Genomic DNA, 26,571 nt, shown 5'->3' on the forward strand with positions numbered 1-26,571 from the left:
TTCCACACAGAGCTACCGACAAAAACAGAACCGGAGTTCATTTTCCTGCAGAGGAGAACCTGCTAATTAGTGAAGCAGACATGATGTTTTAGAAAAAGAAATATCGCTGCATACAAACAAGATGAGTCACTGCTGGAATTAAAAGTGAAATGGACACAGTAGCTATAGCAGAAAGGAGCCAGAGGCTTGCTTTGATTATCATACCTCAATCTGTGAATCAGAATGGTATGGTAGTAGGGAAAAGCTCAAAATATGTATCGTAAATTATGCGCCAGATGTCTCTTTTCTCTTCCTGTACAAAACTTCCAGTGCAAACAGTATTGTGTAACTGTTGTACAAGCACTTAGAGATCATGTTAATGTTTTCAGTACTACTGGCAAACTAGTAAACTGGCAAGATTTTAACAGCATTAAATCCTGTGATCGCTTCATCATACCATGACCTCCAGCATGCACTGGGGCGGTTTCACAGCCGAGTGTGAAGTGGTCGGGATGAGAGTCAGCACGTCCAAATCTGAAGCCGTGGTTCTCTGCCGGAAAATGGCAGGCTGCCCCCTCTGGGTTGGGAGTTAGTTACTGCTTCAAGTGAGGGAGTTCAAGTATCTCAGGGTCTTGTTCACGATTGAGGGTAGAATGGAGCGTGAGATGGATCTGCGGTTTGGTGCGGCTTCTGGAGTGATGCGGGCGCCCTACCGGAAGATGCTTTCTGAGCCAGAAGGCGAAGCTTTCGATTTACTGGTCCATCTACGTCCCAACCCTCGCCTATGGTCATGAGCTCTGTGTAGTGATCGCAAGAAAGAGATTACAAGCTGCTGAAATGAGTTTCCTCCGTGGGATGGCTGGGCTCAGCCTTAGAGATAGGGTGGAGTGGAGTGGCTGGTCCTTTGCATCAGAAGGGGTCAGTTGAGGTTGTTCGGGCGTCTGATCAGGATGCGTCCTGGGTGCCTCCTGCTGGAGATGTTCCAGGCACGTCCCAGTGGTAGGAGGCCCCGGGGCAGAACACACTGGAGGGATTACATATCTCATCTGACCTGGGAACGCCTAGGGGTCTCCTAAGAGGACCTGGAAAGCATCCCTGGGGATTGGGAGGTCTGGGTTGCTTTGCTTGGCCTGCTGCCCCTGAGACCCGGCTTCAGATAAGCGGATGAAAATGGATGGATGGAAACCCTGAAGAAGTTTTATTTTCTGCTCACAAACTGCTGCTATAGCAACTCAGGTAACCATAAAAACACTCCTTCAGGATGTTGTGTTTGAAAACATAGGGTGATGTCATGTCTTTTTATAGACTGTATAAAAGAAATTTAATACAGTCAGTGGGCGACGCAGGATGTAATGCACCAGAAACAGAAAAAAAGAGGAGTTAAGATTGTCATTGCTACGGTATATTCAAAGCTACACATTCCCTCTTTCATTTTCTTCAAACCCCACTACTTTGAAGGGTTTTCAGGACATCTGATGACTGCTCATCATCATAAAGATGATAATGTAGGCAATCCAGAGTTATTACGGTTGTGGATTATTATCTGTATTTTTTTAATTCAACTTAGTTCTTCCAGAGCAGTGTTGGGCAAGTTACTGGTGGTGGTGACGTCACTACTTTCTGACTTAAATATCTTTTCAGTGGCGAAGTTGATCAATTGACAAAGTAGCGGAGTAGTGTCTGCAAAAGTTACAAGTTCTTTCTCCCAGGAAAAGCTCTGAGGTGCAGCAGACCTTTTCCTGCGATGGTCTGGATAAATGTAAGGATAATAAAACTGAGGACAAGTAATGTGACTGACACCTACATGCCTCGGACGCATTTCAGCATGACATCACATACCCGCCCTCTCTGCCTCTGATTGGCTACATTGCACTTCATGATGCGTCTCTCTCGTGACTCATAGACTGTATATATTTAGTGGATTTCCAGTGGTTACTAGAGAAATAGACACAGCATGGGCTGAGAACAGAGCTGAGAGACAGAGAAGGAAGAGAGGAGAGAGACAGTGACCTACTGACGTCATGTGTTATTTGCAGGACATGTTCATGTTCTCATGTCCCAAAAAAAGAAAAGTTTTAATTTAGGTCTGTTATTTTTATCGTTTATATTACTGTCTTTTATTTATTATGGTTTTATTGATTGAAAAATGTGTTTAAGAATTCTGTTTTTGAATTACTGACTGAGCCAGTCAGCCGACTGCAAGAGGCCGAGACAGAGAAATGCACGAAGTAGGACAGTGGGTGTGAAGCATCCATGTTTTCACAGACATAGATGAGAACAGTGAGGGAAGCTTAACTGGTGCACAGAGGCATACAGCGGCAGGGTGGTAATTCTAGTTTGAGACATGTAAAGGCCTCAAAATGTACGTGTTGGGTATTTGCTGATGGATAGTATGTCATAGAATAAAACATGAAAGTCTCTTAGGCTTGTGTTAACCATAGACCTTATAAAATCCATTGTAAAATTGCTGAAACATTTCACGTAACACCACAAACCTCGTGGTGGTGCTAGAGGAAAAAAACAAAAAAGGAAATCACCAAAATCTTTGTCTAGGAATTACCAATGTCTGTCTGTCTGTCTTTAGCCTATATTTTTAAGTTTTATTAAATAAATAAAAAGTTTGACCAACTGGTGAAGCTAGATGAAAAGCCAGGGGATGATCAAAGTCTTTAGGACTCATCCTCCGAGCATTATGAATGTTGGTGCAACGTTCAATGACAGCCCATCCAATAATAGTTGAGATATTTCAGTCTGGACTCAAGTGGTGGACCGACACTGTCATCCCACGTTCTAGTCTTTCTAAAAAGACACTTTACACTGCACGTAGTCTTTTGAATTTATTTTACCTGCAGAATACAGGAGGGGGTGAGCAGGACGACACCACAGGCCACTTTTTCATTTTAATCAAGCAAACAGAAGTAGAGGCCGCGTCCTGGAGGCCGCCCACTATCTGTGTCAGCAGCAGCTGCACTAGTGGAGCTGCAGAGTGTCGTGGCTGGATGTGGGTGGGTAATGGCTGATATTCTTCATATTTTCCAGCTTATCTGCTGCGTTACATCAAGCTGCTGCCGTCCGCACACACACTGAGCTTAATGGGAGATGACCCTGTTTAACGACCACAGCTGGCGTATCTCTAACAATAATAGAGAGCCATCATCCTCACAAAAGACCTTCTGCATGCTCACATCTCATTTTCTCAACCAGTTATAAATACTAATGAGAAAAACATTTTGAAAAGGTCAGCCCAGGAGCCGGTGCTGCTCATCATTATGTTAGAGACATATTTTCTGCACCCATGGATGCATTTCAGCAATTAGTAACTCACACCAAATGCACTGAACATACCATGACACCAGACGGCATTTGAGAAAGGGCATGTAATTCCACAAGGAGAAACATCGATGTAAGTGCACTTTAATTTTTAGTACACTTCATGTGAACAGACACAACCTTGGAGAGAAATGACAAGAGATCGACGGAGAAATACAGCAGACAGATTGTGAGTGCAGGGGAGCGGGGAAGAGGTGACAGGCTTCAGGGAAAAGAGGGGAGGAAGGTGAGGGAGGGAGAGGAAGAGGGAGCGAGGAGGGCCAGGAAGAGATTAATCGATTTTGGAAGGAGCTCAAAGACATGTCCCCAATTCGGTGATTCAGAGATCTGGCTCTCAGTCAGCGAGGTGGAGCTGGTGCGACAGCTGGCCAGAAGACTATGAAGGAGCCCGGAAGTCTCACACGCCTCCATCTTTCTCTGAATTGGTGCTCCAGGACATTCCAAGCAATTCCTCCGAAGGGTGGAGCAACAGTGACCCAGCAGTTTATGGCTGCCGCAGTACGGCATTAACAAATAGTACTTACAGCATGTGGTGGCTACATTTTTAAGCAGCAGCAGCAGCAGCAGCACCTGCACACAGTGAGATGTTTCCCTCTGAGACACAGCATCACCAAAGTGTTCTTCAATAATACAAAACAGGATAAAGAATACTATGAGCTGAAATCATGCCATGTGTTTTGTGCAGTGCATATTAAACTATATACAGTGTACTTTAAAGAGGCAAAAATCAGACTATGAGAGATACATGCTCATTTTTAAACCCATGTGTAATTACAGATTATGTGTTTTAGCAAGCACAGTAAGATTTGAATTTTCACACTCTAAAAAATGTGTTAGCATATCCAGACAGACTTGGCAATGTGGGTTTTTTCCACAAAGCGTCATTACAAAACAGAAAAAATGACCACACAGACACAACCACAGTGTAACAAACCCAGCGAGTCAGGGAACCAAACGCATGTAAGGTACAATAATCATCAAAGTGACACACACACAATGTGTAACAAACATACTAAGAGACAGCAGAGATTTTCAGAGAGACAGAGACAGAAACACCAAAGTGTTTATACCATCTGACAATCCAAGATTTGAAGGCTGTACTGTGCCAAATTCCTATCTAGAAATAAGCCTGGTCTTTTTTTTTTTTTTTTCCTTAGTTTTGGAGCTTCAGTGGAGTGAACTTAAAGCAATGCTTCACCCCCCAACTCATCATTTGCACATCAATTACTCGGCTCGTGTTATTTTGAATTCTAGAAGAAAACTTTGTTTTTCGTGCATGCCTCCATGATGAATGAAGAATCCAAAAATAGAGAAATTTCATGATTAATTGAAGTCATAGGGGTCCATGTTCAACAACAGCAAAACTATATCAAAACTTACATTTACAAACTCTAACACAGCTCGTTCAGTATAATCCACGTCTCATTTATCCAGTCGTATGCTCAGCACTACTCAAACAGACGGCCCTTATTTATTATGCTTTCCTCAAAGCCAGACTCCATTGACAAAAACAGTAATTTTACCTCACTGAACACAGGAGCTGCAGGTCGATAATTTAGTTAGTTTGTGTTATTATGTGATAGTGGTGAATTAAACAAATCTTTTGAAATATTAAAGTCACACAATAACACAAACTAACTAACTTGTCAAGGCAGAGGTAGACCAGCAGCTCCAGTGTTCTGCAAAGTAAAATTACTGTTTTTGTCAGTGAAGTCTGGCTTATAAGAGAGCATACAGTAGATAAGTGCCACTTATAATCTAGTTCCCTGTTGGAAAGGACTGTCTGTATGAGAAGTACTGAGCATACGACTGGTTAAACGAGACGTGGATAATACTGCACGAGTTGTGTGGTAGTCTGTAAACAGGTGTTTTGATATAGTTTTTCTGTTGTTAAATGTGGACCCCTATGACTTAAATTCATTAAGAATTTTATCGGTTTTTGGATTCTTTGTTCACTGTGGAGGCATGCAAGAAAAACAAAGTTTTCTTTACAGATTCAACCTAACACAAGGTGAGAAACTGATGAACAAATGGTCATTTGGTGGGTGAAGTATTCCTTTAAATATCAAGATCAAATTATATAGTTCAATTATACTTTATGCATCTTCGCTTCTAATATTGAATCTCCCACTGCTCATACAAGTGGGACATTTTCTCAGTGCACAGGAAATAGCAAATAAAGCAGAAAAGTGATACTCATTGTTGATGATGCAGTTTACCAATATCACAATACATGATTTCTGTCTAATGAAGTTCTTCAGATTCTAAACTTCAGCTGTTTCCCATTACGGTGGTGCATAAGTGACATGTTGCCTTGTGCAGCTTTAAGAGCACCACTACACAGCCATCTCATCCCCTAAGCAGTCTGACAGACTTTCTGCATTCAGGACATTTATGAGTCGAGCGGCACCGTCAGCCCCCACTCCCTCGCCCTGCCCCCAGCTGTCCCGGTCATCGCTCTCATCCGTGTTCGATTCATACTCCGACCCGATCCCTGACTCCCTAAACCGCAGCAGCTCCAGGGCTCCCAGGACCTGCTCCCCAAGCAGCGAGCTTTCATCGGGGGCTCCATCGCTGGGAGTCTCCCCGGTGTCCTGGCCATGCTCCTGGCTGTCCGGCCCGCGGGAGGAGAAGCGGAAACACTCGAGGCGAACCGCACTGCCGCTGAGCCCCAGAGGGCTGGTGTCGGTGCCCATGGTGCCTGGAGAGCAGGGCCCGGGGAGGGTGGAGACCCAGGGATTGTCACTAATCTGGACCTGGGATTGAGCTGCAAAAGCGCCTGTAGATGAAGAAGTGCTGGGGGGCTTAGCGCGGAAAGTGATCTCCAGAAGACTGTCCTGTGAGCCCACTAAGGACAGACAAAAGAAAGAAGATAAAACAAAACACAGAGATCATTGGTAGTTATCACATGTAAACAGAGATGCAAGACACGAGAGGAGAGGTTTGAGCACAACCGACGTGATTATACAGAGAAAGAGATGTGCTGAAAGGATTTGATAATTCATGACTATATGGCAGGACTGCCACTAGCTAAATGCAGGGAGGGGAGTGCAAAGAGCAGTACTGAATCCTCTGAGAGGGCTGCCATCGGATAATTAATTGCGTGCCAGAAGTGGATAAGAAAGGAAGCCATAGCGGCAGGAAGGAGGCAAGAGAAAAAGTAATGAGGGGAAAAGAAAGGAGGGCAGAAAAGGATGATTTTGTGACAGAAATTAGTTGAGAAAAAACATGGAATTAAAGGAAGATTTGAGGCATCCAAACAAAATAAAATATTTACAGTAAATGAAAAAGAAAGCAGACAGAAAAACAGCAGATTTTCCACTCACTAGATGTTAACTGGCCGGCAGCTTTGAGCTCCAGTTCCTGGATCTGTTTAACCAGCAGGGAAATGTGTTGCAGCAGGTCGGTGTTCTGCTGCAGCAGCCTCTGCACTCTGGCCTGGGCTTCAGTCCGTGCACACACCTCCACCGACAGCTGCTCCTGCAGTACATGGACCTGGACAGGCCAATAGATACACATAATTAAGAACACACACGATTCTGTCATTAAGAGGCAACCTGCTAATTAAACTCCGCAGTGGCTCCTAAGTTTAGAGTTTGCTCAGTTGAAAGTTTCACCCCATAGACAGTCATGGTTTTGGTTTCTCCAGAGGCCATATGGGAAGAGACTGGCCGAAACCAACACATCAGCATTTTGAATCAACTTCTGCTAATGAGATTGGCCAAAGTCCTTGCAACCACGGCTCAGGCATCTTTAATTTGATGCGAAACTTTTCAAAAGTTAATATGAAATTTTAGAGGAATGAAAGAATTTAATAACACAAAAAGCGTCACCACATCCTGTTCAACACTCCACTGATTAAAAATGGAAATAGTGCATCACTCTGTTATGTGCTTTGAAAGTTTTGTTCCATCACAAAGTTTTTCAGTAATCTTAATTAGGGGATTTTGATGTGTATCTTAATAACCACTTGAAGTTATAATTGTTTCTTTGGTTGTCAAGGGCTCATCAAACAAACAGACTCTCAGAATTTGGTTCATTTTGGATTTAATCTTCTCTGTGAGTAAAATGTTTTTAGCCAAACTAACAGCATGCCTCCAGGGATGGCAGTGACGGTTGGTCGTTGGTTGGCCCACAACTATGAAAAACCTCAGCATCTCTTGGATGGATTTACCATTAAGTTTTGTACAGAGATTTAGAGCAACCAAAAGATAAATACCTCTGACGCTGGTGATCCCCTGACCTTTCCTCTACCACTACGAGCACACCTGATGGGGATGTTATCAGCCTACTGTGGTTATAGGCCTCATAAGCCCCATTTCCACCAAGCAGTCTGCTGTGTTTCAGTTCAGTTCAGGATGCATTTTTTCTTTTTCCACTGTGAAAAGTTGTGGATGGTACCAATTGAACTGTTCTGTACTGTTCCCATTTTTGGTCCCCCCTCTGTTGGGGTACCTAGCACACAGATCTGGTACTAAAAGGTGGAGCTGTGAACACTGCAGTCTGTTGATTGGTCAATAGCAGACGGTCACTCTGCTCAGGGCTGAGTTGTGGATGGTTTTGAGGCCAATCCTCACTTGTAGGAAAAAAAAAAAAGCTTCACAGAGTGTTGCTCCTGTGGGCTATGGCAAAACTAAACCCCTGAGCTTGCCTGAGAAGGACTAAATGCACAAACCCACAATTTAAAATATCCCATCCTTCTGTGGACGATAAATGAGGTGCAGACTTCAATCTGTGTCACCAGTAATGAGGAAATATGGTGAGTGCTGGATGGAGCGCTCACATTTAGGAGTACTGTTTGCAGTGGAAACACTAAAAGAACCAAGGGTCTGGGTGCTATGTCTGAAGGGTTACTTTTGGTTCCAAAGGTACTGTACCAAAAGTGCTGGGTGGAAACAGGGTTATAGATAAGGGTCAGTACGGGCTACATCTAGTGGTATGATAAGAAAGCCATTATCAGCCCATTCTGTGGCCTTCACCAGCTTTTAAGGTTTCACTTTCCTTAGGTTTAAGTGCTAAGACAACATGGTTAGCTTTAGAAAAAGGTGATGTTTGGGTGTAAATATTGGTTCAATGTGGGACTCAAACCCCAGTTTCATGGTTAAAAGCTCTTTCTGGGAGAAAGTTTAACTTATGGCTTCCCCAACCTAATAGTAGGTGTGATAATGGCCATTTAATGATCTAATAACAGCCAAATCGGCTGACAAGCAGGTAACATTTGAGGTTCTTTGTGAAATGTTTCAACAACTATTGGATGGATTACCATTAAATTTGGTACACACGTGTATGTCCTCTTTACGATGAACTAAAATGACAGTGAATGTGCATGACTCTTTGCTGCTGACAGCAGAGCTTAATGGCTCAACTTTTTCACCATGGCAACCACAGAAACTGCATCTACGTAAATGATACTAGAGGGACTGATTTTATTGGTTTCTGCCATCCCTGAATTTTACCTCTCACCAGCGGAGAACAGACAGATCAATGAAGAGAAAACAGCCTGTGACGAACATCAGCTCTAAAGTTTGGTAATTAGGTCTGGGACAATAAACAGCATTGCCAGGTGGCGGCTGCTCGCTGTCTGAAAGCACCTTTAGTCTTGTTGATCTAAATGAGGTGCACTTTATGTTCTGTGCAGATATGTTTGTGGTCTATTCAGAATGGGATGAGAGAGGAGGCCGACACCATTATCTGTATCTGTATCTTTTCAACAAACGAAATTATCTGTATCCATACTTGGAAGAGACCGGGCATGTGGATGGACTTAATGAGAAGAAGACATTTGAAATCTGATATGGCTTAATCAGAAGTTGCTATAATTATTATTTATTAGAAAACTATTAACAAAACAGCATCAGAGTTGAGCTTGAGGATTTTCCTTTGTCACAAGCATGGATATTGTCACATTTTACGCCGATGATACCCATAAAAAGTACTTGTTTCATCCCAGTTTTTGGTTCAACCCACTAATTTAGATGTGTGACTTGTGTTGTAGTCCTCAAGTTTCATCAGGAACAAGAGAAAAGAAAAATATATATGTGTGGTTTTACAGGAAACAAGAACTGCCATCAGTACCTGCTCTGAAGCTGCCAGTGCCTGTTGTTCCTGCTGCTGCAGTTGTTTCTGGAGGAGCTGGACCTGGTGCTCTGCAGAGCAGGGAGCCTCTTCTGCTGACTGACCCAAGACGGAGGCTCCACGGATGGGGGAGCCCAGCAGGAGAGATGGGTCGTCAGACACCTAGGACAGAGATGACGGTAAAATGAGCTCAGCTACTTCTAACGGCATCAGAACGTTAAAGTGACTGTGCTGTTTTTCGTTCCTTGAAATGTCTGTTTCAAACATATAGAAACATGACGCACCACCCACAGAAATTCACGTGATTGCGACATCAATTCTGAAAGGTGCAGGGGAACACCTTAACAAACCTTCAAAAAAGTGAAAGTTACTTTTTCCCATTATTATGTAGTCGATTCATTCAGACTTTATGTTTCAACAGAGCTGTGGTTAGTGTGTGGTTATGTTTAAGCACAAAACCACTTGGTTATGGTTAGGAAAATAAATGTCTCTGTAAAAAACATCGCTTCCCATGCAGATGACAGATCGTTGCAAAATACCCACGTTTGGAGACTTAAAAGCTGCAGGAAACACAGCAAAAACTCACTAAAACACAAATGGTTTTGTTGTTTGTTGGCCAGGAAGAGTCTGCAACTAGGCAGCCAACCATAGGCGAGTTGGCTCATACACTACGTCACTTTAGAGTATGAAATGTGCAACTGGAACGTACTGGTGGTTTGCAAAAATATACATTTTTTCCTGGCGACCAGGCTGAAGAATCTTAAATATTACCACTTTAAATAGAGTTACAAAATACAATATAACACAGCAGGAGCACACATGGCTATGCGGAGTAGATGGAGGAGAAAAAAAAGAAGAGAAAAGTATAGGGTAGGAGAGCCAACAGTCCTAAATAATGGTGTAACAGTGGAAAGTAAAACACCATGCAAAGCTTGTGTGTAGTAACACATCTAAAGAAGTGGTTGAAAAGCTGCCAGTCTGAGCTCCTGAGGGAGCGGAAAGACAGCGGAGATAGGCTGCACCAGCAGCAGCAAGACTGTCTCCTTTCATTCTGGAAACATCCACAGATGGACCACCACTACAGATTAGTAACATTATTTAATTTATATAGAAATGTTGTGATGAAGCCTTCAGACCTGCCTATAATCCTCCATCCAGTGCTGCTTCAGTTTGTGATTTGATTTCTAACAGTTTCCAAAAATAACTGAGCAGTACAAACATTGCGTTTCTTTGTGCTGCTGCTGGACAGGGTGATGTGCATAAAGCTTTGAAGTAGGCAGAGGGAGAGATCTACCCTGTCAAATTGTATAGATAAATAAAAAAAATAAATAAGACAGAGTTATATTTCACACCAAAGGAAGATCAATAAAGACGCTGTGGTTACTCTATTGAGGCTGCTGTTGATGGGAGATTGTGTACTGCTGCCTGTGTCCGTTATAGATTCACACTTAAATAACAGGTGAGCTGCGAGGTGAGTGTAGAAAGAAAAGTTTGGTTACTCTTACGTCTGTATGAAAGTTGTTTTTTTATGTACTTCTGTATATATAAATTAATATATATGTAGCTATAGGTACATTTCTTTTTACTTTATACAGGCCTGCTGCTGGGCACCTTGTGGATTAAATAAAAAAAGACAAGTTCATGTCTTTATTTAAGCCAAATGTCTCAACTGTTAAGAGTATGAATGCAGTATGCCATTCTGCAGAGCGGTGAGTTGACTATATCATCATCTCTTGGAGAGGGCATGTTTTTTCTCTGCAATTTGTTACACATGATGGATCTTATCTTTAAAATTCAAAATTCATACATGTTATTCCTATGGTCTAAGACAGTCCCAAAATATATTAAATTGTCTCCCAAATCAAAAATTAGGAGTGCTTAGCTCAAATTTATGATGTCATAGGATATTAAAGTCTGGAGCTGCTCCATAGACACTGAATTGGGAAAGGTGTTGTAGATCAGTGGTTCCCACACTGGTGGGTTGTGGTCCAAAGGTGGGTCGCAGGTGAATTTTGAATGGACCTTAAGTGACTCACAAGTGTGTCAAGTTTGTAAAAACCACACTTTGCTTTTAAGAACCATGAATAACTGTGCATAAGTACATCCAGCAAGCAGCAGCAGCGACCCACGATTCAACACTGGCACACGTGAGGACAGAAACTTAGGGCTTGGTGGGGACGGAGCATCTGCTGCAGCAAGCGGACACAGTGTCTGTGGTAATTTTGACTTGAGCAGCGGACTTCACACAGGTGACCAGCCTTACGTTCTAAAACCAGCCGGCAGCGATTTGACCAGCTGAGTTGCAGGTGACTCCATCAGTCGTCTGGAGTCGAGCTCAGATGGCCACTTCACACCGCTGTAACTTTTGTGTGCAGGTTTCATCTCATCATGAATCATTGGTCTGAACTGGGTTTGAGAGCACCCAGGGGAATGTTCTGAGTATATGGGTTCATTGTCTGTTTCATCACTGAGAACACTTTGGTAGAATGAAGCTCATTTAAGGAAAACTTATAGACTCACTTCGTGGTTTCTGGCTTTGTGAGAGAGTTAATTAAACTTTCTTGGCCATGGAAATAACATATTGGAATTTTTAATTTGGGTGGTGTTTCCCTTTAAGAGATATCTGTGTTTCGTGACTGTGGTGCACTGGGAGTGTGGCACTGACTGTGGCACTTCCCAGTTGTGAATTATCCAATAGATTTAAAATCCTGTTCAACCAATTATCCAATGAGAGCTGCTCACCTGTGTTGGTTGACTATATAAGAGAGTGGCTGTTTGACTCTCTGTGAACTCTGATGAAGACACAAAGTGGTGTTGAAATGTTTTCATGTTTAATGGCTGTAAATTGATCAGTTTACTCCAGTTTTCTCCTCCCTGTAAAGCTTTACCTTCAGTTAGGTGTGTGAGGCCTTTCTGCATTTTTTGACTGTCAATATCTGTCACACTGACAGATAAACATGTCTGAAAACTCTGAGGAGTGCGGTGTGGCAGACTGGGACTGGTTATACTGGGACAATGAGGCTGAGAGGACTGGATATATGACGCCTTGAGAATGAAGGATCAGAGAAGCTGAACATGGAGCATTGTGGAGGACTTCAGAGCTCAATACTCACTCTCAGACAGGTGAGTACAACATACTTGCTGTGATGGTTTCAACTCTCTCCAGAGGAGAACATCAGCGTTGCCAAGTAACGTAGTGATGTGTGTGTTCTGTGAAAACTGTGCAGTCTTTGTTGTAATATGTGTGTTTGTGCCTACAGCTGCTGTGGAGTTTATACCCGTATGTATCTCTGTGTTGTCTGATATGGAGGATGAAAAATGACTTAAATATCAATAAATAAATGCATAAATAAATACAGGCATGTATGTAAAAAAAATGGAATTAAATAAATCAATATAAAAATAAATACAGGAATAAATAAATGAATGAATAAATGAATGAATGAATAAATAAAATATGGAAATAAAATACATTTATTAAATAAAAAAATAAAAGTGAAATAAATAAATACAGGAATAAATGAAAATATGAAAATAAATATCTAAATTTATAAATAAATCAAAATATGGAAAAAATATAAATACATAAATAAATTATTAATAATAGGAATAAAGGAAAATGAAAATAAATAAAGGAAAAAAATACTGAAATAAATACATTTGTAAATACAAAAATAAATCATAAATAACTCCAGGAATAAAGAAAGAATGTGAAAATAAACAATTACATGCTAAAATTAATACAGAAATAAATGCCTACATAAATTAATAAATACTGAATAAATATCTTAAATTTATTTCTTTTAATTGTACAACTACATTTATGTATTTTTGTGTTTATATTTTATTGAGGCCTAACCTCTGCATTTATTATTTATTCCTGCATTTTTACTCATATATTTATCAATTTGTAAATACTTAAGTCATTTTTCCTCCTGCATAATCTGCCTGTGACATTTCTGCTGAAATCAAATCACTACATTTACTGAAGTTTCATCCTTTGAATCTTTTTCTGCTGCCATTGTACAAGCAAGTTGTGATGGCTAATGTGTTAGCAAACCGTTGCCTTGTTTTGTAGCATTTACTTGGAGTCCTGTTTGGTGTGATCTGATGAATGCAAGTCCGAGATTCACTCTGTATCTAATATCTATAATATTTGGCCCACTACTTTTTTTACTGCTGTGTTTGGCAAATTATTTTTACAATTTCATACATTTATTTCATTTGAAAGTAATGTGACTTTACAATATTACTGTCCGTGTTGAGGAATGCATTACTGATTACACTACTTTTGCGTTACTTTAATCAAATAAACTTCAGAAGTGTGACTACAGGCATTATAAAATGGAGGAGGGTCACGTTGTTTCATAGCGGGTAATCAAAGCACTGAAGCTCAAGTTTATCATAGTTCAATTTAAATCTGGCATTTTTCATATTAATCCAATGTATTACTATTGTTATTATTATTATTATTATTATTATTATTATTAGATTAAAAAAGACGATAGCTGATGTATTGTGAGATAACATTTCAGCCAATGCGTTCCATCTCTTCTGTTTACTTGCCACTCAAATGTGATTGGTTGATACGACTCAGACGACAGACAGAAACTAGGACACTTCAATTACCAAAATCTTGTCCTGTTGCCTCCAAGTTCTGCGTACATATCATGATTTGATCAATTCATTAATATAAAGATGTTGATTATAGCAGCTTTAAGTTGTCATTGTTGAGAGTTACATTTAATTAGATGCACTTTGAAGATCCACAACGCACGCATGACAAAGATAACATATTTTACTGTAACCATGTAAAAATAATCTCTGGTCTAAAACACAGAGTAGCGTCATTTAATCTAATTGTGACAATGTTGTTTTAATGGCGATTGAATCAGCTGAATCTATAAATAGATCTACAGATTGACTGGACGGGCTGCTGTCCATACAGGAATAATGACTCACACAATCATGTTAGAGTGCTGCTGTGGGAAGAGCAGCCATGAAGGACACGACTTACCTCTGTTACATCAGAGACGAGAGATCAATATGGTGGATTCTCCTGTCATTAATACGTGATTGTGACGAACACCTGACCCTCAGGTTACAGACAGGAGAGGAGAAACTGCATGTGACATGTGGACATGTGAAATGCTGCTGTGTTGTTTGACTGTGGCAGAATTGTGCTACATAATTAAATAATAAATGAAAATGTTATTGCTCTCAGGTAACCATGGAATTGGATGTAATATTCATTCAATTCAAACTAATTAACTCCTCCTAGAGTTGACAGCGCCACAGAGACTTGGCTGAAAAATAAGCTAACAAATATCAGAGAGCTGTTTGTTTGACATCTCAGGATTAGCCGAGTGATGCTAGAAAACTTCGCTCTGTTTTCATTAATAAACCATTTGATCACATCAATATTGAAGAGCCGCGTGGAGCATTGCTTCACAAACGAGCCTTAAAGACGCCGCCGCTCACTGTGCATCAGCTCAGATGTTCCTCCTGAAGGAATCAATCACCAGGGATAAGAGACTGATCTGATAAAATGTTTGTGTCATGTCTGGGTTTGAAGGCAGGACTTTCATAAAGCAGTTCAGTGGCAAGACTGGAGCTGGTAAGTTCCAGGAATATTTAAAGTGGATCAACATGAAATAATGGGAATAAAACAGAAATATAAGGGTCATTTGCTCAGGCTGTATTTATCAGATCTGTGCAGGTAGAAACAAACCTTTTACTATTTCATGAGCAGACATGATACATTAATTTGTCAAATACATACGATGTGAAATGTCCCATGTGGTGAGTTAGCTGAGTAACCAAGCGAGGAAGTTAACTAATGGAAGAAGGTGCTTTAAAAATTCAAGCTGACAGCGCGGGCTGTGTGAAACGTAGGGTTTAAAGTAAACACTATGTCATATAGACACTTAAATCTGCCTGTATACATATCGTTATACATATCCTTTATGTTAATATTGTGTAACATAACAGCATAGTTTCCTATCCTGCACTTATTGTGCAATAATGTTTATATATTTCTACATTTTTTTACAGTAAAAATACTACACATCATGTGTGTATTGCACCTATCCTGTGCACCTGTCAATCATGGACATACAATACTTGCATAAGTAAAGGGTGTATATGGATTTTATATTATTTTATTTGTATTTTTGTTATAATTTTTATCCTTATTTATGACATTCTTTGTCTTCTTTCTTGCTTCTGAGTCTTGAGCTGCTGTAACGTGTGAATTTCCGCGGTGTGGGATTAATAGTCTTATCTTAACCTAAAAGGAATGTTTTTCAATAAAGACGGAATGGAAATAGGTAATTAAAACTCATCAATTAGCATGCTGAATTAAGCTACATCCCATATATATACACATCATTTTTATTTTATTCAATTAACTCGTACTTTATACTGTCTGTCTACACCAGGGCTGTCAAACTCAGTTTAGTTCATGGGCCACATACAGTCCAATTTGACTGCAGGTGAGCAGTAAAACTATTGCAAAATATCCTAGAAATAACAGTTTTTTCCCTTTTTTTTTGTTTAAATAATTACATTTCAAAAACGCTAATCCATTTACAAAACAGATGACAATAAAATAAATGCAATCTCAACAATACTTCTCAGTTTTCCTCACATTTAGTCCACTTCTCACAGTCATTACATGTGCATTTTTCTGTACATTTCCACTCCTGTGTAGTAATCCTGACGTCACCACACCAAACTCAAGTGAAAGAAAAGAACTGTATTCTGGTCAAAAGCCTCTGAGGGTCGGTTCTGGCCCCCGGGCTGTATGTTTGACACCCCTGGTCTACACTGTAGGGTTGCAACGCTATGAGATTTTCATGGTACAATAAAAATATCGCGGTATCACAGTATTTCAGAATTTATATTATTATTATTAGTCAGAATGACCCTTAAAAGAATGAAAACAGAGGGGTTATTGTTGATAAACAAACGTTTCATTACTATAACTGATAACCATTTTGTCAGTGTAAGTATGTGTAAAAAGTCTCCCCTTTACATATAACTAAAATAAAGGGGAGATTCCTCGTCCAGTTGCATTTTTTTTTTTTTTCAATTTCGGAGATAAGCAAATGTACACAGTATGATAACCATCAACTTTTACATCACAGTATACCTTAAAACTGGTATATCACTGAAACCCTACTACACTGTATTCTTGCATTTTTTTTTACATACTATTAATACTGTTCATACTGCTCATGTGGTTTATATCTTGGGTATTCATGTCCGCCCCTTTCTGCCATTTATTCAATTCAATATCCTATCTATTACTGTTACTCTGTACATTACTCTTCATTTTATTGCTTCTAGTTTAAATACTTAACATTTTGTTGTGTCAGTACCTGTACTCTGAGCAACCTAAAGCATTTTGTCCTTTGGCTCAGACAGTGCAGCAGTGTTAGCAGCAGCAGTGTGTGCTGCACATGTGATGGGAGAATCACTGTGCATGACGAGGGTTGTAATTTTAATGGATTCTTTGTTAATGGGATGCTGGCAAATTATCTGTATGAGTGATGGAAGAGTGCACTGGTGGCAGTATTACCAATTGCTAGCAGTATTGTCTTTTTAATGTGTATTTTTTACCATAAAATAAGTTCATTATTAAAAGGTACAGTTTCTTTTAATTGAAATTATGTGAAAATTTAGGACTTAAGGACAGGGCTCGAAATATGTTTTTCCATATATATGCAGCTTTTTCTAACTTCTACATACAATTACATGCACCAAAACTTTTCTTCACACCAGCATTTGGTGTATTTGTCCTTCTTCTTGTGCACTTCTGGCAATTGAAGTGGCAGGATCCAGTCAAAAGAAATTCAACATTGACTGCTGCGACATTTTCTTTTTTGTGACAGTTCAAATATGAGAAAAAAAAGTCCCTGGCCGTTATGTAATTTGAGTTTCCCTTCAATTTTCTTAAAACCTGTGCAGTAAAATAACTTCAAACATTTCATGGTCACATTGTCAGGGTCAACCTGAAAAGGGTGAGATTGAACATTTCAGCAAACATCTGATGGAAAAGATTTTTTCATTTGATTTATCAGTGTTTAAAGATGAGGACGTTTTCAATGTTATAAAAATAATTGGAGCTGACTTCCCTGTACAGTGATGTGCACTGAAAATATTTCAGATTACATGTGGTCATAGTCAGGGATATTTCGGGCAGAAATTAATTTCACAGCAAACCTATTAAATTGAAAAAAAAAGTAATAATATTAGGACTTCTCTGGTGATGTCACATATCCAACAGGACTCATTTAATGTATGATGTGAGATAAATTCACGGCTGCGCTTTAAAATTCATGCAGTAGCTTGATTGCAGTGTTTACGATGCTGCTTTGTCTTGTCTGTCTGTGTCCTGTTTTCGCACCACTAGAGTTATTAATATATATTTTTTTGCTGCTTGAAAAAATGGACATGTGGCGTGAGAGCATGTGAAAGAGTCATGTGCTTGAGTTTTGCAATCAGTGCCTGAGAGTTGGCAGCCCTGCTCAACATACTGTCTGTAAAAAGTGTGCATGTAGAGCTGAGAGTTACATGTACAGCTGAAACTTTATGCGCATGGTATTTCGAGCCCTGACTCGGCATTAGAGCTGAAACAAATAGCTGAATAATTAATTAGTTGGTGAGCAGAACTGTAATTGATTAATCGTTTAAAGGAAGACTCCAATCATTTAGTATTTTGCATGGGGGACCACCTTTCTGCAGAAGAGACAATATCCTGACTTTTAGTCCTTATCGTGTGGGTCAAACTCCAAAAATACTGCATCTGGCACTTCCCATAATGCAACCTGATAACATCTTTCATTAGACCGTCCCTGCCTGGTAAACTCCACATCCTCCGTTTGTAAAACAATGTGTACTCTCCAAGCCTGAGCAGCGATAACCCTGATGACACCATGATGACATTATTTGGGTTATTTGATTAAATTTGGGAGCGCTCCTTCCACATACACAGATGACATTATACAACTGTGTGAGTAGTGCGCCTCATGATGAGTAAAAAAACATTTGATGTCATTATTTAAACTTCATTTTTTTAAACAAAGATGTTAACAATTCACAGGTTGTTTCCTCCTTAAAATGGATATTGAGGGGAAAAAAATCGAGAAAAAAGTCATATTATTGCGAGAAAAAAGTGAATATAGACTCATACTATTTCAAGCAAAAAAAACCTTAAAAATAATATGTCAACTAAGTCTAAAAATAATAAGCCAACATAATAAATAAACCTCCGATTTCGCCAGGTTGGAGATGACCCCTGGTCTCGAGGGAGAAAGTCCTGTGATTTAACCACTCATCCACGGTGACTCCTTTCTATGCGGACTTTGTCACTCTTTGTAGTATATACCAGGGGTCTGCAACCTTTACTATTAAATGAGCCGTTTTTGACCAAAAAATAAGAATTAAAAAAAATCTGTGTGGAGCCGCAAAACATATTTTAGGCCTTTTAACAAAGGTAAAACATCCTATTAAGCCTAAATTAGCCTTTACTAACAGTCTAAATGAGCATTCATTTCTGTTTACCACAAGGTGACTTATGATTTTGTGGAACTTTAACTTTGCTGAGCTATACTAAATGCTCCACTAAATTCTCTATTTTATTCCGAGACTTATACTTTTTTGGATTTGGCATCCATAGCTAACCAGCTAGGAACACTCTAGACTCGCCACGGCCATTGAGGTTTAGCAAAATTTTTTGAAGGAGAAGGTGAGAGGCAGTAGATGTATCTCTCACATTTTAGCATTTTAGTTGCTTAAAATTAGTATTGAGGCCTCACATTTTTACAATTGGAGAATGTAAAAAACTTCTTTAGGCCTACAACACTGAAATGTCAAAAAAATTTAAATGTTAAAAAAATAGCTATTATTTATTTCCATGTAAAAGCCACAGGGATTTTTTTTTTATTTTTCTTGTAAATTTGAGAAATGAGTTTATTCACATAATATGACTTTTTTTCCTGAAATAGTGCTTTATTCTCATGAAACTGTGACTTTATACATGTAATATTATTTTTTTTCTCAGTATTACAACTTTATCCTCGTAATATTATGACTTTACTCTTGAAATCTCAATTTCTTTTTCCTCATTGTGGACCTATTTCTCTATTGTTCTTCTCAAATTTGAATATTTGCTGTTATTTAGTCTTCTGTGAAAGTAAATTAAAGATTTTTGGCTTTTGGGCTGTTGGCTGCACAAAACAAGTGATTTGAAAAGTTGTTTTTTTTTTTTTAGTGTTTGGGGTATAGTGCCCCCTCACTATACCCCAAACACTAAAAAAAACCCCTCTTGATACTGTCGAGACCATATGATTCATTTATTAATTGACAACATAAATGTCAGATTAACTGGTAAGAAAGATGTTAGTTGCAGCTTTGTACTTTAGCTGCTGTGTGACACAGAGAGGAGCCATAAGCATCCATAAATTGCACTTTGCAGGGTTGGCTTCGCCTCTGCGGGGTTTACAAAACCTCTGGTGTTCCTAATGGAGTGAGAAAATAGTGTGGCTTTTATGGGTGATGTTGAAACTATCAAGGACTCCTGTACCTTCTCGGTTTTACCAGGGTCCTCGTCCTTTTTGCTTTTCTCCAGGTCAGAAGAAGAGACGCACTCAATGCTCTCCTCAGTAGTGGCTTCAAGGTCGGTCTCCTCTGACAATGCAAACCTCTTCTTTGCTGCAGAGAGACCAGACACATGAAAGGAGGAACGTTCATGCAGTTTGTACTTTGAGCTTTATAATCCGCAACATATCTAGAGGCAGTGACAGTGGCAGCAGCCAGAGAGATGGAAGAAGCCCACACACAAGCAAGGTCTTTGATCAATGGCTGGCCTGGCTCATCAAAACACATCTGCAGCTGCAGCAGGGCAAGCCGCTGAGAAAAAATTATCGGCAGTGGTGGATAATGACATCTTTACTCTGGGTTTTTGTTTGTGAGAGAGGAAGAGGAGGCCTGGGGAGTTTGTGTGCAAGACGAAGGAGAACGGGAAGGAGAGAGACGGGAGGGAGAAGAGGGCAGGATTTGTGGAAGCAATTTTGTGTATGTGTGTGTGAGTCACCTGGCACTGCCTCTGATTCTTCCGCCTTCCCTTCCTCATCCTCCTGGTCATCGCTTTTCTGCTGCAGGGTCAGCTGGTGACACACATCGAATGCCTGACCCACCGTCCGCACAATCCTCATGGCTTGAGACTGTGGGAGGACACAAAGGAAAAGTGTGTTTGTGTGTGTGTGTGTGTGTGTGTGTTGAGAGCAGGGGCTGGGGGAGCAGCAGCAGGAGCTCAGCGAGGGAGGATGCAAAAACGAAGGGAAACAGTAGGGGAGAAAATGAGGTGCCAGAAGAGTTGCACAGGAAGAACGGTGGATAGATGAGTGAGTGTGTGTGTGAAGAGAAAGAAGATGAGAAATAGTATCAGGGCAAACACACGGGGGCAGAACGGGAGGTGAAAAATGAAGGCAGAGGGAAACAGGAGGCGAGATAGAGACCAAATTAAAGTCAGAAGATATTACGAGCGCGGAGCATCACCTGCTCGTCCTTGTCTATCTGCTCTGCATACATTCTGCTGTCACGGTGATGGATTGGTCTATTTCAGAGGCGAGTAACTTTGAATGCGGAGGGAGTGAAGATAAAGTTTGTTGTTATTGCAGGAGGCTCAGCAGGTGTGTCAGCATCATCAGGTCATCTATCAGGAACAGTTCACTTGCAATAAATCAAAAATGAGCAAACTTTTCCTTTTAAATTACACAAAACCCACCTTTTCCCAAAATGTATTGATTTTTGATCAATGTATTTTATAGTTTGCCTTTCTAGTATGGCTTTATTTAACTTATTAAGTTGATGGTTGAATAATTGTTTAAAGGGACAGTTCATCCCCAAATCAAACATTTTCCCTCTTACCTGTAGTGCTATTTATGAATCTAGAGTTTTATTGTCAGTTGCAGAGTGTTGGAGATATCGACCAGGGTTCATTTTCGAAAACCCACATCTGCCCATATCTGTAAAGCTCAGTACCAGAACCGAATCGTTACCCGCCATCATGTCTGCCTGTTAATAAAGTCCTGCGACCTGACCCGCACTGGTGATTACACACACACAGGTTACAGTCACTCACATTAATCTGGGTTCTCTGTTCTTTAATTACGAATCCAGCAGAGGAGACGTCTCTTTCACTGGCTGCGCTCAATGCTGGGATGTTGAAAACATTAACTTTAGCTCGATAGAGGCTGCCACCTCATTCTCGGGCTGCAAAATTTCATCACTGGAGTCCTCCACTTTGGTGACGAATGTGATGACGGGGTCAAAGGTTCGACTTGTATTATTGACTTTCAATGAAAGGTTTTGTGTCTTGGTAATAGTGATTTAGATGTAAAAAATTACATGTATACTGCACTTCTTTTTATTCGTTTTATTCTTAAAAATAAAAATATATTTTTGTTCTCACCTGCAGCCCAGCCACCCGTACTTGTGAATTTATATGTAAATATATTTTGACCTGTTACACAGCTTTTGCGGGCACCCGACCCAGTGCAGAACTCTCATATCGACCATAGATAGACTAGATAGCACACCCAAAAAAAATACATTTGAAAAACTCAACAGCAGTGTCTCCTTCCAGAAATCATGACCCAGTTACTCAAGGTAATCCACAGACCTTGTTGTGAGCAGTTTATGTAGGAACTATTTTCTTTTAACTACATCCACCAACCAAACATTAATGGCGTCCTCCTGGGCTGAGCTGTAATGTTAGCTAGCTCAGTGGTGCTAGGTGAGCTAGCAGTAGATGCACGCCTCCTTCTGTGTGGTGATACAGTTGGTGGGTGTAGTTCGGTAGAAGAAAATAGTTCCTACATGAAACTGCTCACTGAAAATGTGTGCTGATTGGCTGATTTTTTTTTTTTTCTTTTTAACCTAATATTTATTTAAAATGTAAATCCAACATATAATACACATATGATATATTGATTGATTGATGGAACAGCTCCTTAACTAATTCATTCGTGTTAGCACTGGACAGCTGCTCAGTCTCCTTTTCGCCATACAGGCAGGGACAAAAGGATAGGAAGCAGCCAGACTCCATGCTAGAGCAGGGAGCTTCTCTGGTGGGGAGTCAACGATACACTTAGCTGGTGTGCCCCAGGCATTTGAAGCTAACTAGTGCTTTTTGGGGACCCGTCGGCTTAGTTGGGATGGGGCTCTGTGTTTTATGTGATGATCTCTGAGGTTTTCAAATGTAGTTTTTTGGCGTTTTGAGCACCACAAGCCGAGTGTCATCTAGTTCCATTATACCGGAGAGAAGACAGATGGCTGGTATCTCCAATCTATATTAATTAACAGCACTACAGATAAGAGGGAAAATATGTATTTTTGATTTTGGGGTGAACTGTCCCTTTTAAATCATTTCTCAACAACTGTGAATGTTTGCTGCTTCGCTTTGTCTTATGTTATAGTCAACTAATTATCTTTGTGCCGCTGGTCAGACAAAATAAATGATTTGAATCTGTGGGCACTGTGACTATTGATCAGTGATGAAAATAATGTCCAGTTGCAGCCCTAATGTGTTTTTCCTATTATCTAAAAAGGCTTTTAAAAGTTATACAAATCAGGTTATCAATATTGTTATTACAAAAAGTAAATATTCATTTTAATACCGGTTTAAACAAGGTCATCAGTGTTTCTTAAGCTGAGCACACAGGCAGGGAGATTCAATATGGCCTTAGAGACACCGGCACTTCTCTGATTTCAAGGTTTCTTCTCTCCCCTAAAGCCCTCATATGCAGTCTAGTGGCGGCTTCCTAAATCCACTGGAATTAAGCTTTATCCACCGTGTCCTTCCTCAATCTCGCTAAAGGTGTGTTTTTGTATTTTTTTTTTTTTTTTTATATTGAATGGTGGAAGCAAGAGTTAAAATAAATGTGTTGTCACCTGCCTCTGGAGGATCATCCTGCCCCATTTAGTCAACATGTCAAGGTAACTCAAGCCTGAAAGCATTTCAATAAAGCAATAATATTTCAATAATTTCAATAATAATAGCCCCAAAAATAAGACAGGAATAAAGTCCTGAAATTGATTATTGTGCTCCATCAATAGAGAAAAAATCATTTTGGTTTTAAAATTGTCAGGTTAAACTACCAACCCTCCCAAGGCCAAACACAAAAGGCTGCATTGATGCACTGAGCTGACATCTAAGCCCTGCTGGGCTGCAACATGCCGTGATGAAAATAAATCAAATCTCTCCTTATCAGCTGGTCCATCTCCTCCTACTCAGCACACATGCTTGGTCTGCAGCACCCAGATAAGGCTCGGTGGCCCCGGGGAGGGAGTCAGGCACCACTTTCCGTGTCCCTGACAATGTTGTGGGTGTTAGTTCGGCAGTGGTGAAAATGTCTTGAAGCCCAGAGTGAAAAAGCCCCTCTTCTTTTCTCTTCACACCAGGATGATTAGTATTCAGCTTCACTAAGTCACTGTCAGTCTGGTATCCATGGTGAAGGGATGGGAGTCAACCTCACTGATGCTCTGTCTTTGTCATGGAGGAAAAAAATGCCTCTGCTTGATATGCAGATATGTGGAGATGCATTTTAGCACAACATACGATGGATCTGACTCAGATTAATTGTCCATATGTGACATCCGACGGGACAATACATCATTGAGACAACAGGCATAATATCATCATTAGAAGCTATGTGCAGAGCAAAACAAAACAATTGACTGGGTCATAGTTGTTTACAGTTGAAGTTGGAGATGTTCTGCAGATGTTGTTTAAGTCAACAAAATCCACAATAATACTAAAACCAACGATGTGTTTGTCCGTCTCTTAATACTCTTTCTGCATCCTCTTTGGTTGCACTCACCACCAAACACAGTCATCGCCAATGAAGTTTGACATTTTGAGAAGCATGCTTATGATTTATTCTTGAGAGTTAAATTGGAAGATTGATCGTGTCCCATGGTCATGAAATCCCTGGAAAAGTTATGAAATTAGAGACCTGGAAATGGTCTGGAATCAAGAGAATGTTTTGGAAAAGTTTTGAAGATACACTTTATGGATATTGTTTTGTAGGGGTGTGCCATATCATCACATTCACAATAGTACTGGTATAGTTTTTAATATGACATGAAAAATTCTTGTTGTGATACTCGCATTATTTCGACTTGTTGACATGTTGACATCATACTGTTACCCACGGCAACAACAAGCATGGCCGAAAGCAAAATTATTACAGACCCCGCGGTGGATCCAAAAAGAGGAGCAGCTTCAGTAGTGTGGAATAAACTGTGGCGTCCTGAATATTTTATGAACAGCCCTGAACTTCTCAGACTCTTTTAGTGACTTGCCGCTCAGAGGGAACTCATTCAGCGGCTCCTCTGGCAGCAACACAGCATCTCTCCCTCTCCTCTCTTGCTGTGCACGGTGTCGTTAAGTCATTTTGTCATAAACCTTTGGTAATGTAAACCTACGTGACGCTCACAGCTCGACAAAAACAGAACTCCACATATGTGAATGTGTGATAGTTGTGGTATCATAACAGCCTGTCACAGGTTACAACGTGATGATTAGAGGAGAAATGGCAGAGCATAAAGGTCCAGGTGGAAAAAACAACAACTCAGTCATTTAGGATTTTACTATAAGAAGGAAATCACCTGTTGATTTATATATATAGATCCCAGGGGACATTTCTGTATTTGAGAGCTGTTAACATGTAATTTGTGGTAGATTTTATTCAGTTGTACTATTGATATTGTATATAGAGTGGTTAGCTTAGCTTAGCACAAAGAATGCAAACAGTGGAAAACAGCTAGCCTGTCCAAAAGGTGACAAAATCGTGTTGCAAGCACATCTAAAGCTTAATTATAATTTAAAGCCCCCACCCCTGACATGTTTTAAAGTATGTTTATTCTGTGTTGCCAGATCAAGCAAGAGTGTGTTGCTGGGTTTTAAAAAAAGTACATTTTCTCCTTATTTGTGTCTCTGAAAAATGCCATTTTAGTTTCAGAATGTTAAGAACATATGGGGCTCCTGAAAACTGGGTCCACTGTTTACTTCAGTGACTACGTGCCAAAGAATTGGTCGTACTCTGTGCTCACGTTCACTTTTCCCAGTGGAATGAATAGACTCGGGACCATAGCAAATTTGCTTAAGGGGCAGGGCAGTGGCTAAAACCACTGTGACACAGATACAGGAAATGAATCTAAAGTGAGCCCTCTGGGTTTATTAATGGTCTCTCATCTAGCTTGACCGGTGTTGAATCTCAGATTTTAGAGAAGAGTTCAGGCGCTCAGGCGCCGCCCCCCTCAGTAGAGGAATGTTAAAACACCTCTCTAATGACAAACTTTGACACAAGTCAGTTAAGCCAAGGTCAGTCAAGGTCAGACATTTTACAGGACAACAGAAAAACATTTTTGTAAATATAATTTCCTAAAAAAAGCTGGGCACTGTAGTTTTTAGAAAACATTACTTGGAGAGTAGGCGACTATTTTCAGTCAAAGATTCGGTGGTGTAGTGAGTTCTGAGGTGATGTTAAGATGTACGTGGGATTGTCTCAAAATAAACTACAGTGCCCATGTTTATCGTAATGACAGAGCATGTCACTCAGTGCAGCAGTGTGACTCATTGATGAGTTTTTAATAGTGTGTGGATAATAATGGAGGTCTAGATGAAGAGGAATAAGATGCATCAGGCTTCAGCTACACAGACAAATCCGTATTCATCAGCTCATTATTTCTTTTGGACTTTAAATTGGGTTTGTTGACAATATTAAAAAATGTAATATCACCAGACTTATCTATTAAAAGAATACTTTACTCACAAAATGATTGTTTGTACATCAATTACTCACCCTGTGTTATGTTGAATTCATAAGTAAGCTTCCAGTGAATGAAGAATCCAAAAATGGAAATCATGGGCGACTGCAGCAAAACTATATCAAAGCAACTCTCACACAACTTGGGCAGTATAATCCAAGTCTCATTTATCCAGTCGTATGTTTAGTACTTTACAAACACATGCGCTGTTGCTATTAAAAACTGACTGAAAGTGAAACTTATCTATGCTCTCTGACTCCATGGACAAAACCAGTAATTTCACATTACTGAACACGGGAGCCGCTGGTTTACCACTGCCTTAATCTGTTAGTTAGTTAATTTGTGTTA

General features: G+C 40.0%; 1 protein-coding gene across 1 annotated transcript in view; it reads right to left on the bottom strand.

Moving 5' to 3' along the window:
- Positions 1-5,199: 5,199 nt before the first annotated feature.
- Positions 5,200-26,571, bottom strand: part of LOC125902134 (carboxyl-terminal PDZ ligand of neuronal nitric oxide synthase protein-like) — a 31,932-nt gene continuing 10,560 nt past the window's right edge. Inside the window, exons 6-10 of the mRNA XM_049598279.1 lie at positions 20,483-20,612; positions 19,973-20,100; positions 9,385-9,546; positions 6,636-6,804; positions 5,200-6,157 (exon numbers count right to left, since the gene is read on the bottom strand). Coding sequence (XP_049454236.1) covers positions 5,646-6,157; positions 6,636-6,804; positions 9,385-9,546; positions 19,973-20,100; positions 20,483-20,612 — 1,101 coding nt within the window. The 3' untranslated portion in view covers positions 5,200-5,645. The remainder of the gene's footprint in view (positions 6,158-6,635; positions 6,805-9,384; positions 9,547-19,972; positions 20,101-20,482; positions 20,613-26,571) is intronic.

The sequence above is a fragment of the Epinephelus fuscoguttatus genome, linkage group LG15 (assembly GCF_011397635.1).
Source record: "Epinephelus fuscoguttatus linkage group LG15, E.fuscoguttatus.final_Chr_v1".
Taxonomy (NCBI): domain Eukaryota; kingdom Metazoa; phylum Chordata; class Actinopteri; order Perciformes; family Serranidae; genus Epinephelus; species Epinephelus fuscoguttatus.